Source organism: Stegodyphus dumicola, chromosome 9 (genome assembly GCF_044657685.1).
Source record: "Stegodyphus dumicola isolate Sdum_Otavi_A_Nest chromosome 9, ASM4465768v1".
Lineage (NCBI taxonomy): Eukaryota > Metazoa > Arthropoda > Arachnida > Araneae > Eresidae > Stegodyphus > Stegodyphus dumicola.
In genome coordinates, this window is record NC_140776.1 from 28725418 (window position 1) to 28741370 (window position 15953).

A 15953-nucleotide genomic window follows, 5' to 3' on the forward strand; every position below is an offset into this window, starting at 1 on the left:
CACTAACTTCTGCATTAAAAATGTCAGCTAATCCGAAAATGTAAATCAAAATTCAATTAAAGAAATGTAAACCTAAAAGTAATCAATATATGCATACAAAAATAACAGCACGGTAAAATGAAATTAGAAAACGAATCGTACAATTACAAATGTGAACCCTTAATAAATGAAAAATACGAGTAAAATAACGGAAAAGGGTTGAAATATATTTTATTTGTTGAATTCTTACCATCCTAACCTACTTTCTATTTTTATGCAAATTATGGCATAATTTATAAAATTTGCTCACGATGGGTAGAGAAATTACTGAGTTAAGTTTAAATTTATGTTTTTCAAAAAAAAAAAAAAAAAAAAAAAAAAAAAAACCTTCTTTTAAATATTATTAAGTGCAACAGCTATAAACTTAGTTTTAGTAAGATTTTAGATCTTTTATCGCTTCTATTAAATGTTGCATATACAATGCATAGTACATCAGTTATTTCATCTAATTAATAAGTAAATTAATCATATATCTATTTTTTACTAAATTAAACCAGATTATCACATTTTTTTAACATCCATAATACATATGATTGTAATATAAGCCCCGAAAAACAAGCATGCTAGTTTTAGTTTACTAAAAAACTAACGTACAAATATTTGTATGAAATCTCATCGTCTTAAATTTATAAGATTTAAAATGAAGATATTCAAGCATTTAAAAGAGCTTTCAAAACCTTCTTCTGCAAATATTTTCGATTTATCAATGAAATCAAAAAAAAAAAAAAAAAAAAAAAAAAAAAAAAAAAAAAAATTCCCTGAAAACGTTTTCTCTCTTGTGTTTATAAATATATAACGTCATGAAGCAATATCTGATAGTAACCAAATTTGGGAAAGAAAGAGCAATCACAGTTCAAAGTGCACTTAACTGTATTTGCTCCTTCTTTTAAGAGACATAATCATACGGGTTGATGAGTGCATATTATAATGTCCGAAATGAACGTTAAAGCGGACAGCGAAGCGCATCTCGATGAAGAAACAAAAGTCGAATCGCCGGGAGAAACTAAACAGGATAATTTGACTGGTGTAATAACGACTGACCGTGACGAAACTCGCCGCAGTCACTCAGAATTTGACTTCGGTGAAGCAAAAGAGGAAATTAGTGGAGATCCGCGAGATTCCCTACATCTGGAATCTCTCCGTGAATATAGCGATCGGATTAAAGCTTTCCTTGGTTGGGATAGCAATAGTGCGGAATCTGTCACGGATAAACCACCCAATGAAGATTTAGCGAAGAATGACTGTCCAGAAGCTGGAGATTTAAAGAATAACTTTCCAAAACAAAGCGAGGCAGATCTGAATGCTGTTAACCATAGTGAAGTTAATGGAGAATTAAACAATTCCCCAAAGACTGTCGAGGGTGAATCTAAAAATACTGCACCATGTTGTGATGAAACACCTCCCAATGAGCACTGCAAAATATCTACCGAAAGTCTGCATTCTCTCGAAGATACACAGAAATTATTTGAGACTAGTTCTGCGCAAACTGCTATAGATCCTGATTCAGAATTATATCCGGAAAACGAAGCATCTCGTATAGAAGTAAATATTTTAGGAAATATCAGTCAAAAGCCAATAATGAATGAGACTTCGTTGCAAGATGATAAAACGCCTGAAAATGGGTTAATTTTAAGAAATTCAGCAGATTTACTTATAGATGAAGAAGGGTGCAATAATAATACCGAAATATGTAACAAAATCAACATTCCAGAAACACAGTTAAACAATATTCTGGATGAAAAACTTGATGGAGTTAACTCTTTACCAGAAAGGCTAACTAAAGATAATGTAGCTTTAGCAGCTGATCAAACTGAGGAGCAAAAGAATGACCAGTTAGGGAATAGAGTTTCAGATGCTGAAGGAAAGATTTCTTCTGATATCGATGATGTTAGAAAATTAAGTGTTGGGATAGTAAAAGATGTTTTAGAAGAGGCTACGACTCAGGTACAGTGTGGTTTGAGTGACAAAAACACAGAGAATGTCGAAAAAAATGACCTGCCGTCGAATGAAGGATATAGTGAAGTTTCATGCAACAGTAGAGGAGATGAGGATACCAGGAAATTAAAGCAGATTGAAGAAGGGCTTGCAGATTTCAAAGAATCCAACCTTCAGACTTGTGAAGAGCAGTTGTTAAATGGGAAGGAAGAAACATACCCTGAACCGCACTTTGATGAAAATGAAACTAAATTAAATAATGAAATAGAACTAAAACCTGCTGCTGAATATCCCGAAAGTGATTATGTAAGTGCTTCTCCTATTGAGCTAAAGGATCAGGTGTTTAATGAGATAGCAGAAACAGCAGAGTGTGACGAAGACACTGTTTGTGGAATCGGTATTTTCAGACCAAAGTGGCTGCAAAAATGGGCAACATCTGAAGTTTACCTTGCGCTATATTCGATTATTGGTGTTCTTCAAGGCACATACTATACATACCTCGTATCAGCAATAACAACTCTAGAAAAAAGATTTGCGTTTAAGACTAAAGTTAGTGGAACTATAATGATGGCTGACGAAATCTCTCCTTTGATTTTAGGACCTTTGGTTGGGTATTTCGGAGGGAAATTTCACAGACCAAGAATAGTAGCTTTAGGAATGTTACTTTCAGCGTTGTGCTGTTTCGTTTCAGCTCTCCCTTACTTCATTTATGGTACTGCTAAGGATTTGACATCTGTCAGTGTGCATGGTAAAACAGGTCCAGAACTGTGCACCAGTGACGTTAAAGAAGAATTCTGTGAAAGTGATGATCGCCCACCCACAATGGCTGCCGTTCTGTTCCTCTTCCTGGGCAGCTTTCTGAAAGGTTTTGGTAATTTGGCTTACTATGCTGTTGGACTAACGTATATGGATGATAATACGAAGAAGAAGAATTCTCCAGTTTTTTTCGGTAAGTTTAATTTTTATACATAATATTGCATATAAAAGTACCAAAACACTAATTGACCGAAAGAAGGCCAGAAATGATAGAATAGGTGGGCCACCGTTACCTACTATGAAGGGACAGATAATTTACATCCATGCCTTCTCGAGGATTCGAACTCAGAGCCTTCGATACGGCAGTCAGAGTTACTAGCTACTTTCCCAGCTGGGCAACAACACAGAGAATTTAATATATAGATTACATTGCGTACAGTATCACTGAAGAAAAAATGGTAAAATGTTTTTAAAATTTTTATTCATTATTAATTTATACAATTCCAAAGAACCTTCTTTTTAATCTTATGTAATTCGTAATGATATATCTTGTAACATATTGTATATATAATATGATTTTCGTACATAATTCGTACGTAAATATATCATATAATGTAATATTCGTAATGGTATATCTCTCTTATGTAATTCGTAATGATATCTTCACGAGTTTCGTAAAGATTTCTAATAATTCTCAAATTGAAACGATTGTGTAAGAGTGTCTTTGAAGCTAAACATCATAAATGAAACGTGCTATGTGTAAAGCAAGCAAAATATGTTTAATGTTTGAAAAACAGGAAAACAATGTAATGAAGTTACAACAGGGTTTTATGGAACATTAAGTGCTCTATTGAATTATATAGTGATGAGCTTTAATTTAAATTCACAATATTTTAGAAATATTTTTGTGAGAGTTGATAATTTCTTAACATTATTAAAATGTTCTCTCAGAAAAACATTTATAAATTTACGATTGCACAATTTCTGAAATAAAAAAAAAGAATTTAGTGTTTCATTTTATAATTTAGTTAAAATTTTTAATTTGTTTAAAATTCGAAGCATATAGGTGCCTGATTTGCTTTAGTTTTTTCCTTATTTTTCGCAAAAGTCAATTTGTCATTGGACGTTTTGTTTTTCACATAATGATCATTCCAAAGACTTAAAAAAGCAGCCTATTAGAGTTTAGTGAATATGGTGCATGGAACTACAGCCGTGAAGGGGATACTATAAACTAATTATATTCCTCATTTCTCCAATATATTTCACGCGGTTTATTCTTCTGTTTTTTTTTTTTTTAATTCTTTACTTCCGTACTAGAAGTTTATATATCTATATATAAAGGCAAGATAAAGTAAGATAAAATATAAGATAAAGTAAGATAAGACAAAAAGGTAAAATGAAAATAATAAGTAAAATAAAAAAAGATAAAACATTCATTCGCAACAGTCCCTAATCTCTCAATTTTAATTTGATTATTTTTTCCTTCCTTTCTTCTCAGAGTTTATACATTCAAACTATATTTTGTTCATTCCTGAAAGCACGTAAAGGAGGATATATATATATAAAACTATATATAACTATATCTATATTTATATCCTTATCTATATCTATATCTATCTATCTACATATTTATACACACCGAGTAATCGAAAAATAACAGACGCAATAAAACTTTTCCGTTTTCAGTTAATTTTCCTTCATATATGTTTAAATTATATATGTGTGTGGGGGAGCATGTAATGTATTGTTTGCCTGAATGCATAATCCATAAGAAGAAATGCTAAAAATGCTGTTTATTTATATTAAAATGTACATAAAATACAGCTGTCGAACTTATTTTTTAGATGATTTTCTAAAGTAATTGATTATACTTACATACATATAATTTACATCCATGCCTTCTCGAGGATTCGAACCCAGAGCCTTCGATACGGCAGTCAGAGTTACTAGCTACTTTCCCAGCCGGGCAGCAACACAGAGAATTTAATATATAGACTACATTGCGTACAGTATCACTGAAGAAAAATTGGTAAAAATATTTTTAAAATTTTTATTCAGTATTAATTTATACAGTTCCAAAGAACCTTCTTTTTAATCTTATGTAATTCGTAATGATATATCTTGTAACATATTGTATATATAATATAATTTTCGTATATAACGTTTGTAAAAAAAGTTGGTAAAATGCAACAAATTCATATGACATAAAACTTCTTTATTGGGAATGATAGTATTTATCTATTCTTTTACTTACTAATAGGACATTTAAATTCCAATGGTAGAAGAAAAAAAGAATCATCCAACCGTTTTGGAAACATCCATTAAAAGGCAGGTTACATTAATAATAAAAGGACGAATTAATTTCTCAGCTTATTTATTTTTCTCCAATTGTCCACTTACATAAATACTTTAATATTCTATGAATGGCATCACAATATTATATTAATAATAATTCACTATAATAATATTATAATACTAGCAGCTTCGCTGCCAGCCTTCGTCTGGCTTTTAAATGTACCGGAAAAATGGTTGAAGGGAACACCAAACGTTAAATTTAAAAACTGCGTAGAATTTTACTCTGCAGAACAACTTCATAAAAAAAAGTTATTACGTATAACAAAATTGCAATGAAAATAGCAATATCCCTTAATACAAATATTAATTATCCTAATAAATAAATTAACCAACCTCCCTTTGCGAAATCTTAAGAAATCAAATGGTATAAAGGAGGTTAAGAACTTTGTTTCCTAAAAAAATCACTCAAAACTTTTCAATATCTTAAAAACAGTGAAATGAGCAATAAATAACATAAAAGAATACAAAAAACAAAAAATTCTGAAAAGCAAAGTATAATTAATGATATTTTATCTTATATTTTCAAGAGAAAAAAATTACAATGAAATAAGCTATATCCCTTAATACAAATACTAATTATCCTAATAAAAAAATTAACCAACTTTCCGTTGAAGAAAAAAAATCATGCAAAACTTTTCAATGTCTTACAAACAGTGAGATAAGCAAAAAATAACATGAAAGCAACTCAAAAAATATAAAATTTTACTCTGCAGAACTTCATAAAAAAATCAATAAAAATGTATCATATATATATAAACGACCATGAAATATGCCAATCTCTTAAAAAAAGTGACATAAGAAATACGATGAAAAATTGTTGCCAAACCCATATTTCTAAAAGAATGAAACTATTCAAAATGATGCGATTTCATCAAAAAGCTATCAACAACAATAAGATAGGAAAATTGTTGCCAAAATCACATCTTTAAAGATGTGAGATGTGAGAAGTGTACTCGGAAGCTTGCTTTATTAAAAAAAAATTAATGCAAAATATTATCATTTTTTCAAAATTCTTTTTGTAAAAGCAGTCTCAAGGATGAAAGTTTAACGTGTCCAAAAGTCAAAGAAAAATAAACTGTATATTTTTAAAAAATAAACTTTTATTAGAAAAAATCCCGTTGAAAAGGTGTTAAGCTTCCTTTGTTAAATAAATTCGTATTTAATCGATTTATTGAAACACGAAATTTATTTTAAGTTCGTAAAATAGCTAAATGTTCCTCCATTGGAAGATGTTTTTTGAATAAATTTGGCAGCAGAAAAATTGAAATTGTGATTTCCGGACCAACAATATTGAGCAACAGAAGACTTCTGTGTTTCCTTTTTTCTAACATCTGCCTCATGTTCCTTGACGCGAAATTATAAGGCTCTCTTAGTTTGACCAATGTAAATTAAACCACACTGGCAAGGAATCCTATAAATACCCCAAGAATTCATATCCGGAATGGGGTCCTTGAGTATGGAACTCGGAATTTTATTGATGGGAGAATAAACAAATCCAAAGTGAAATTTTTGCACAATATGTGCAAACTATATAGCTAATTGATGGAAAGAAGGGAATGACAACAGAATTTTTATAATCTTCTAAAACAAGAGTGTGCCTTTTAGTGCGTTGAGATGATAATTTTTTAACTGCTTGATTAATAATGTTGGGTGAAAAGCCCCTGTCAATAGCTATTGCTTTTAAATAATTTAGTTCTTCATCAAGGGCGAAAAAAATGAAGCTAACTTTTGTTAAGTCGGATGACATGATTTAAAGTGTGGTGGAAGGCAAACCGATGAAGGTTTACGGTAAACCGTAGTACTGTAGTTGGATGTGTTACGTGTGATCAGAATGTCGAGAAACGGAAGAGAATTGTACAATTCTCGATATTATATGTATTTATAACTTCTGAAGTTCATATATTCAAGTATTATATGTATTTATAACTTCTCAAGTATAATATACATTTATAACTTCTCAAGTTCAAAAGTGAACTGAATAGCAGGATGAATAGAATTCATTGTTGAAAGGATTTATAGGAATTTATAGGATTCCTTGCCAGTGTGGTTTAATTTACATTGGCCAAACTAAGAGAGCCTTAAAATTTCGCGTCAAGGAACATGAGGCATATGTTAGAAAAAAGGAAACACAGAAATCTTCTGTTGCTGAACATTGTTTGTCCGAAAATCACACTTTCAATTTTTCTGCTGCCAAAATTATTCAAAAAACATCTTCCATTGGGGAAATGGATTTTCTAGAGGTATTTCCCATTCAAAAAAATCTTTCTGTTCTAGTTAACGATCCTAATTCCAATCCATCTTTGCCTTTGGCCTTAAAGAAATTATGTTTTAGTTCTGGTTTCACCAACAGATGGCGTCACTTGCTTATTCTTGTCCAGGCTTTCTTATTTTATCTAATCACTATTTCCTATCTTCTTCATTTGCGGTTTTGCAGCTGAGGATGGTGGTTCGGTAAAACCATCGAAACTACTCCTGTGAAAATTTTGAAAATATAACGCTGATTTTTGTTTTTTGACTTCTGAATTAGTATTTATTCGGCCTGTTATTGTGTCTTAATTAATTACTCATTCTTTGTGAAGGTTATTTCCTAATTTACATTATTCTATATTTTATTTTTCGTTTTGTAGTTTATATATATATATATATATTTTCGTGAGAATAAATTGAATTTAATTAAAAAAATTTAAAATTTAAATACATATTTAGTTTAATATTCTTTGCGCCATTGCTGCAAGGAATGAAATTTAAATTTAAACAAATTTAAATTCTTAACAAATACGTATAAAAGTAAAAAGCAAATTTAAATTCTAAAAAAAGGAAAAAAGCCGAAATAATTTTAAATAATTTTAAAAAAAAATGTGCAAACATGTAAAAGATTTAATTCTCGAACTAATCTACAATATCATTTAAATTCAGAAGCATAAGCAAATCAAGTGCAAAATCTATCCGTGAAAATAAATCTACTAATTTAATAAATTAAAATTAAATGAAAATTAAATTAAACAATTAAAAAAATGCATATGTGAATGACCGTAGAGTAGGCAGGAGACAGACTTATCAAGGGGAAGTTGCCTCCAAACCTAACTCCCCAATCATTCAATTCGTGTTTCGTCATTCATGCAGGCAAGGGTAAAAGTCAAAACCAAAAGTAATTCCAATAAAGTGGTACCCTTAGAAATTAACATTTAAGTATTAACATTTAAGAATTAAAGTTCAAAAAGGAAAATACTAATGAAGTCTTTTGAGTAACAAACAAGTAAAGTCAAAAATTAAACTTTTTCTTAAAAAATTAAATTTTTTAAAAATTAATTTTTTATAAAATAATAAAAAAAATCTAGAAACCAATGTATTTTAGAAATCCTTGTCTACAGAAACTTCCCCTACACGAATATGCATATCAATAAAAAGAAACTATAAAAGAACTATACATAATCCATATAAACCAATAAGAAACAAAAAGAACTAATTCACAATTTTTAAAAAACAAATATATATTTAAAAATATAATTTCATATTTAGAAAATACTTAGATACTACATAAAAGTTTTTTAAAAAAATACTTAAAGCAAGTAAATAGTAAGTTTTAATTCTAACTTACCTACTATAGGAGTGTTGGGGTCTGCAAAAGTGTTGTGAAAGAGAAGTAAGTGTGTTCTTCAAATTATATAGATGGCGCTTATGTAGGTAAAGTTGAGTGTCAAGCTGCTATGTTTGTTATAGTAAAAATTTTTTTGTAAACATTAATATTAAAAATTAAATTAAATTAAAAATTCTAAAGTTAGTAATATCAATTATTTAGGGAGTTAAGTAACTGAGCCAATCAAGAGATGTAAGTTTGCTTGAAGGAAATTAAAGTGAAGTGGTATGTGAAAAAATGTAAATTGTTTGTAATTTGAAATGTGTGTTCTGTTAAAAAATCGTGAAAATTGTTAAAAAAATTAAGAGAAAGATATTTTGTGTGAAAATTGCAAAGAATTAAAGTAATTAAGAAAAACTGAAATGTTTTAATATTAAAGTTTTAAAGTAAAATTTCCCAAAATTTTTTTGAAAATTTAAAGGAAAACTTTGAATGGAACTTGCTTAAAGGAAAACTTTTGCTTGAAGGAAAACTTTAATTTCCTTCAAGCAAACTTACATCTCTTGATTGGCTCAGTTACTTAACTCCCTAAATAATTGATATTACTACCTTTAGGATTTTTAATTTAATTTAATTTTTAATATTACTGTTTACAAAAATTTTTTTAATATAACAAAGATAGCAGCTTGACACTCAACTTTACCTACATAAGCGCCATCTATATAATTTGAAGAACACACTTACTTCTCTTTCACAACACTTTTGCAGACCCCAACACTCCTATAGTAGGTAAGTTAGAATTAAAACTTACTATTTACTTGCTTTAAGTATTTTTTTAAAAAACTTTTATGTAGTATCTAAGTATTTTCTAAATATGAAATTATATTTTTAAATATATATTTGTTTTTTAAAAATTGTGAATTAGTTCTTTTTGTTTCTTATTGGTTTATATGGATTATGTATAGTTCTTTTATAGTTTCTTTTTATTGATATGCATATTCGTGTAGGGGAAGTTTCTGTAGACAAGGATTTCTAAAATACATTGGTTTCTAGATTTTTTTTATTATTTTATAAAAAATTAATTTTTAAAAAATTTAATTTTTTAAGAAAAAGTTTAATTTTTGACTTTACTTGTTTGTTACTCAAAAGACTTCATTAGTATTTTCCTTTTTGAACTTTAATTCTTAAATGTTAATACTTAAATGTTAATTTCTAAGGGTACCACTTTATTGGAATTACTTTTGGTTTTGACTTTTACCCTTGCCTGCATGAATGACGAAACACGAATTGAATGATTGGGGAGTTAGGTTTGGAGGCAACTTCCCCTTGATAAGTCTGTCTCCTGCCTACTCTACAGTCATTCACATATGCATTTTTTAAAAAATTGTTTAATTTAATTTTCATTTAATTTTAATTTATTAAATTAGTAGATTTATTTTTATGCATAGATTTTGCACTTGATTTGCTTATGCTTCTGAATTTAAATGATATTGTAGATTAGTTCGAGAATTAAATCTTTTACATGTTTGCACATTTTTTTTTAAATTATTTTAAATTATTTCGGCTTTTTTCCTTTTTTTAGAATTTAAATTTGCTTTTTTACTTTTATACGTATTTTTTAAGAATTTAAATTTTGTATAATATATATATTTTCGTTTATATATATATATAAATTTAAAAGATTTAGTTTAAAAGGATTTTTAAAAAGACTACCCTATTTAAAGAAAATTGTGTAGGGTCAATAAATGGTGTCTGCATAAGAAAAGGGAAAAATAATGGTGTCTGTATATTAAAAGTAAAAAATAATTTTAAGGCCAAAAGGTAAACCAAACTTTTGCTACGAAAGCGAAAAAAAACTAAGAAGTGATACAAATAATTAAATTTAAAGAATGACAAAAATATGAATAAAATAGTAACCACTATTTGTTTAACGTTTCAAACAGAACTTTTCAAGGGATTAGCGTTTGAAACATTAAAACGGGACGATTAATGAATGTCGAACAACATGTCTCGTTTTTCTCGATATTATATGACGCGAACCGTTGTAAATTAATTTTCTTCTTTGTAAAATTATTTTCCTAATAGTCTTAAAGTGACATAGAACTACCTCAGATGCTGCTCGTCCCTCTTTGAATTACAAGAGTGAAAAAGTAATAAATTAAAAAAAAAACAAACTCAATTAAATTGAAAAATGCTAAAAATATTAAAATACAAAAATGACAGTAAACTGAAAGAACAACTTATAACACTTTACAAACTCTCTCTCTGTATGCACCTTTTAGAGAGAACAAAGAAAGTATAATTCAGTGTTGGCGAAAGAGGTAAATATTGGTAAAATATTGTATAACACAAGGTACAATCACTAAGTGTCTACCTGGTTTAAGCAATATTTTTGAAAGTAATATTTAAAGATCAAAATTAGCTACTATACTATCTTATTAGTTCAATCAAACAAGCATTTGTCATGGAGCAGATTCTTTCCCCCGTAATCACATATTTAAGTAAATTGTAGGCGAAAAAGTAAACAGCTGTAGCAGCTGTATCAATTTAATATTACTTAATTGTAAATGTGTAAAGTAGAAATGTAAACAAGAGGATATGCACTAAATATATTTACAATAATAATAATGATAAATTATATCTAACAGAAGATTAAAATTCTACCGTTAGGAAACTTATTATATTGAATAACTAATTATAAGTATACTTTTCCTAACAATACTCGGTTGGACAATGATACAAACAAATAGAAACGAAAAGGAAAAATTAAGCTGTGTAAACTCATTTATTCTTCTACCCTCAAATGAAAAAAAAATGTTTAGGGCATGTTACATTTTCCTCATTGTATTCGCTGTGATTCTATTTTCTCTCTCTTACTCTTTTAAAACTTGATTTTTAAGAGGAAGAGCCAAAAACAATAACCTTAGTATTTTCTTATTCGAGTAAATTATGCTTCATCATTTTCAAGAATAGTTCTTTATGACGTTCAGCGTATTATACCAAAATGCTTTGAATTTTATACATACGACATGAATTCCGTAAGATATGTTTGTACTCTTCGACTGACAACTTAGCACAGATACTCTGCCTGCTTTTGTTTGCCGGCAATGAACTTCTTGCCGAAGAACAGAACCGAATTATAGTCTAAGTCCACCATAGGCAAATGCTCCCCCGTTTTAGGGTGCCGCATGTTATCGTATACTTTATCACAATCCTATTATTACTCATATAAAAAGAGAGGAAAGGGGTTATTGAGGATTTATCTGGAAAAGCTCTGTACCCAGGGCCTCAGACTGATTTAGATCGGATGTTGCTAAGAAGCCCCTTTTCGAGAAATTTACTCATGAAACCTAGGAAATAATTCACATTCTGCCTCTTCATTCTTTCCGATACTGACATAATTGACAAATGTTAAATATTTAAAATGTGAAGACTTTTAAGAGTGCGGAAAACTTAAAGGAAATCTAATTTTATTACCGAAGAACTTGACTGGAAAAAAATTAAATATTTATGTAATCTATTAAGGAAGAACAGCGAGGAAAAAAATTAACAAATTTCTTCTGTTCAAAGTTACATTTTAACTTTATGAATACTTTTATATCGTCATCATTTTTTACCTTTCTCTTCTTCATTGAATGGCGTTTCCGTGACTATTATTTTACATTGTGCAAGCGGTAGTACAGTAACTACTCACAAAAGCGTTGTTTTAAAACATACATGGCTTTCGCAAATGCTGTTATGCTGTAATAATTATTCTATATTTGGGTTTGATCTCGATTTATAAAAATTAGCAGTTCAACTTTTCCGTTAATTACTAAAATGTAATGCAACATATTAGCCATCCAAAAACTATCAATGCAACTTAAAAATTTATATTTAGCAGTCATTTGATGCTGGTTTTTTTTTAACACATAGCTAAACGGATCTTAACTGCATAGATTTAATTCAATTAATTATGGTGCTGCCCGGACGGTATAGTGGTTTGGGAAACCGACTGCGATACCAAAGAGTCCGGGTTTGAATCGCGGAGAAGGCATGGTTGTACTTGTCTGTTCCCTTATAGGAGGCAAAGGTGGCCTACTTATTAGGTAGCTCCCCCGTGACCAAGTGATCACAGCTTCTGGACACTTAGTAGTGCACAACGTCTGTAGATGGTTCGGACCCACCATTGGGAAGGAACTTAATTATGGCAAATCACACTAGGACTAAAGAGAGGGATGCTTTCGTGGAAGAATTTCTAAGGTTAACTAGTTTGTATGCACGATACACATGGGAAAAACCATGAAAGCGCCCATGCAGCCAGTCAGTTCACCTGGAATCGAACTCAGGTCGGAACTTGCAGTGTTCAGCGTTTCATCTCTCTGCCGCTTGTTGGCTAAACTGAATAGAAAGAAACAAAGCAAGGAAATTATCTTGTACTAGATCCGACTATTACTTTTGCCTTAACTTTTGTAGTTTAATATAAAATGACAGCTCAGTGCATCCCAAAACTGTTCTAGCAAGCTATTTTAGATCACTACTTTTTAATAAAATACAAAATGAAGAATTTAAGGGGTATCAGAAACCCCTGTACCTACAATGTTAAATTGGCCATTTTCGATGTATTTTTTTCTCAAAATCTGCTGTAGATACAAGCTTGAAAGTTTTTCTGTAATTAAAGTATACCTATTTGATTATACTGAAATGAGCTTTTGAAACATTTTGAATTTTAGAGTAAATTACAGGATATTTTGTTAGGCATAGTAAAATTTAGCACTTTTCTCGCACAAAAAAATTAAAAATTTTTTTTTTCTAAGTTTATTACAAAAAGCTCATTTCAGTAAATATTAGGGAACCTAATAAATAAGCCATAAAAAGTTTAGAAACCTGTGAGCAGTAGTTCCTGAGAAAAGGTACATCGAGTATAAAAAAATCACGTTTGGAGAAAAACGCGTTTTTATGCAAAAATCCTCATTGATCAAAGCAGTAGATGACAAATTAAAACTAGATTTTTTTACAGCTCTAATTTTCATAGAGATTAAAGAATGGTATTTTTAGAAAGATAAAAGTGTAGAGAAGTTGAAAATGCAAAAATCCGAAATCACAATTTTTTGAAGATTTTGAAGTTCCAACTCCCCTTAAAAGAGAAATTGATCTCGGATTAACAATGGTTTCATAATAAACATCTTCCAGGTAGAAAATACCAATATTTCAAAAGTATTACTACCAAAAAAGTTGTAAAGTGGCAATGAAAATTATTGAATTATTTTCCTTCATTCATTATTAGCCCAAAAGGGCGTTAGCAGAGAAGGGAATCACTTTTCAGATTGTTGCCACCAAATACTATCATCCTGTATAATATTTAAAGAAATTAAATAATGAAGAATCTGCATGAATGTATGTATGCTTCTCGCATTGTGAAAAAACAACGGTACCTAGAGTTGTCAGATTTTGAATAACGTTGTCCTCCACCCGAACACGGGCACCCGGAAGCCCGAATTTTTTTATTATCTATTTCATATTTTACAAAACGTTAAAGAATTTTTGATTAAAAACCTCAACGGTTTCAAAGCGAGCAATGGCAACACTTCACGGAGTAAAAATATTTTCATCATGAAGATTAGAATAGATGGAGTAAGCATGATGTCACAAAATTGAAACCAAAGATATTTTAGCAACGTGACTTTAAGACTTATCATGGCCGCCATATAGTGTACGGGTAGACTACGAAACATTTTATTGAATAAATTTCACTTAATTTGAAACCAAATATCAAATTCCGCAGATTCAGAAAAGTGTTTTTAGGCATAATTTGCATAAAATATCATTGAAACTTCCACTGGTCTTTCAGGTTTCACCATGTGTACATTTGTGTTTTAATTACCATTTACATACTTTTAAGTACCTAAATTTTACTAAATTTGAAAATGCTATTTGCAGTCCTTTGTGAATTTTTCTATATGCTAAGTAGAAAATCTTTTATGTTAAATATTAAAATTAAAACGGGAGACTTACAAACGTTGAATGATGGATATCTAACATGTAATCAACGCTGATTGGAATGTAAACAAAACCAACTCCAAGTCCGCTTATAGCAGCGACCATGATAAGTGATGACGTCATACCGTGACGTTTTATGGCTTCCTTTTCATTGCATGATTTTTATCTCCAGCGCACAAGACTGTCTATCGGAAGTTCTGAAGATCTGTTGTTTTTTAATATTTTTAGCACATAGGGGCCTTTAGCTCAAATGCTATCGAAACGTGTATGCGTGTGCAAATTTAAAAAAAGAATGCATCTTTGGACGTCGCGATATAAAATCTGAAATCTTTCAGAATTTTTTTGAACATAAAAATGAAAATAATTTTATTATTCATTGAAAAGTAAAAAATAATAATTTCATTATTTTCGTTTTCCTTTTTACAATAATAAATATGTAAAATATTTTGCACGAAATTATATCTCATGAATATATTTAAAAGGAAAAAATATTCTGCACAGAATTAAATCTCATGAGTATATTTAAAAGGGAAAAATATTCTGCACAGCATTAAATCCCTTATGTGCATTTAAAATAGAAATCATTTCTCTTTTGTACGCATAGCTACTATATATTACTGTAAAATTCACAATTCATTAGCATTCTTCTTTTTCTTGAAGTAAAAGAAGATTTGAAATTGTTTGCTTTGCATTATAGCGAATTAAATGATTGAATTTAACGGTAACGCCACAGTAATTTAAATTACTACATCATTTTCATGTTATCTTTCATTTTACATCGTAGAAGATGACACAGCCAGTCTCACCATATACATCTGATAGCTATTCTCATTTACTTCATCGATAAGGACATGAGGGAGTGTCATCTTTCATGGAACAACATGAAAAAGAAATTTGGAGAAATCATATCAGGGAATTCTGGACGCCATTCCGTCAACACTTCACGTCAGTCAGGCAAAGGAAGTTGCTAGTAGATAGGATTTCGCATGCATCGAAATGCTAAGACGTATTTCAGTTTCTACAATATCATCATCTGGTTAAAGCTGAGGGCTATTCTGAAAGGTTTTCCACGCAGTTGATTTTGGAATGTTGAGTTTGCGGTATATCCTGTAGATTAGAAGGAGACGCGCAAAAAGCGCTTACTGAAACTGTTCCAATAAATTCTTTCCACACAGACGATCTTATTGCCCAGTAGAAAATTGTGGCTTATTTGAGAAGTCTTTGCGTACATTTTTCGAAATGCTCTGTATTTGTTACTGCGAAACATTGACATGTAAACCATTTTTCAGACCTAATTTCCATTTTGTGATAC

At 29.9% G+C, this 15953-nt stretch overlaps 1 protein-coding gene across 1 annotated transcript in view; it reads left to right on the forward strand.

The window, feature by feature from the left end:
• Positions 1-931: 931 nt before the first annotated feature.
• LOC118189266 (solute carrier organic anion transporter family member 74D-like) overlaps positions 932-15953 on the forward strand; it is a 78301-nt gene continuing 63279 nt past the window's right edge. The window contains exon 1 of the mRNA XM_085823320.1: positions 932-2923. Coding sequence (XP_085679446.1) covers positions 967-2923 — 1957 coding nt within the window. The 5' untranslated portion in view covers positions 932-966. The remainder of the gene's footprint in view (positions 2924-15953) is intronic.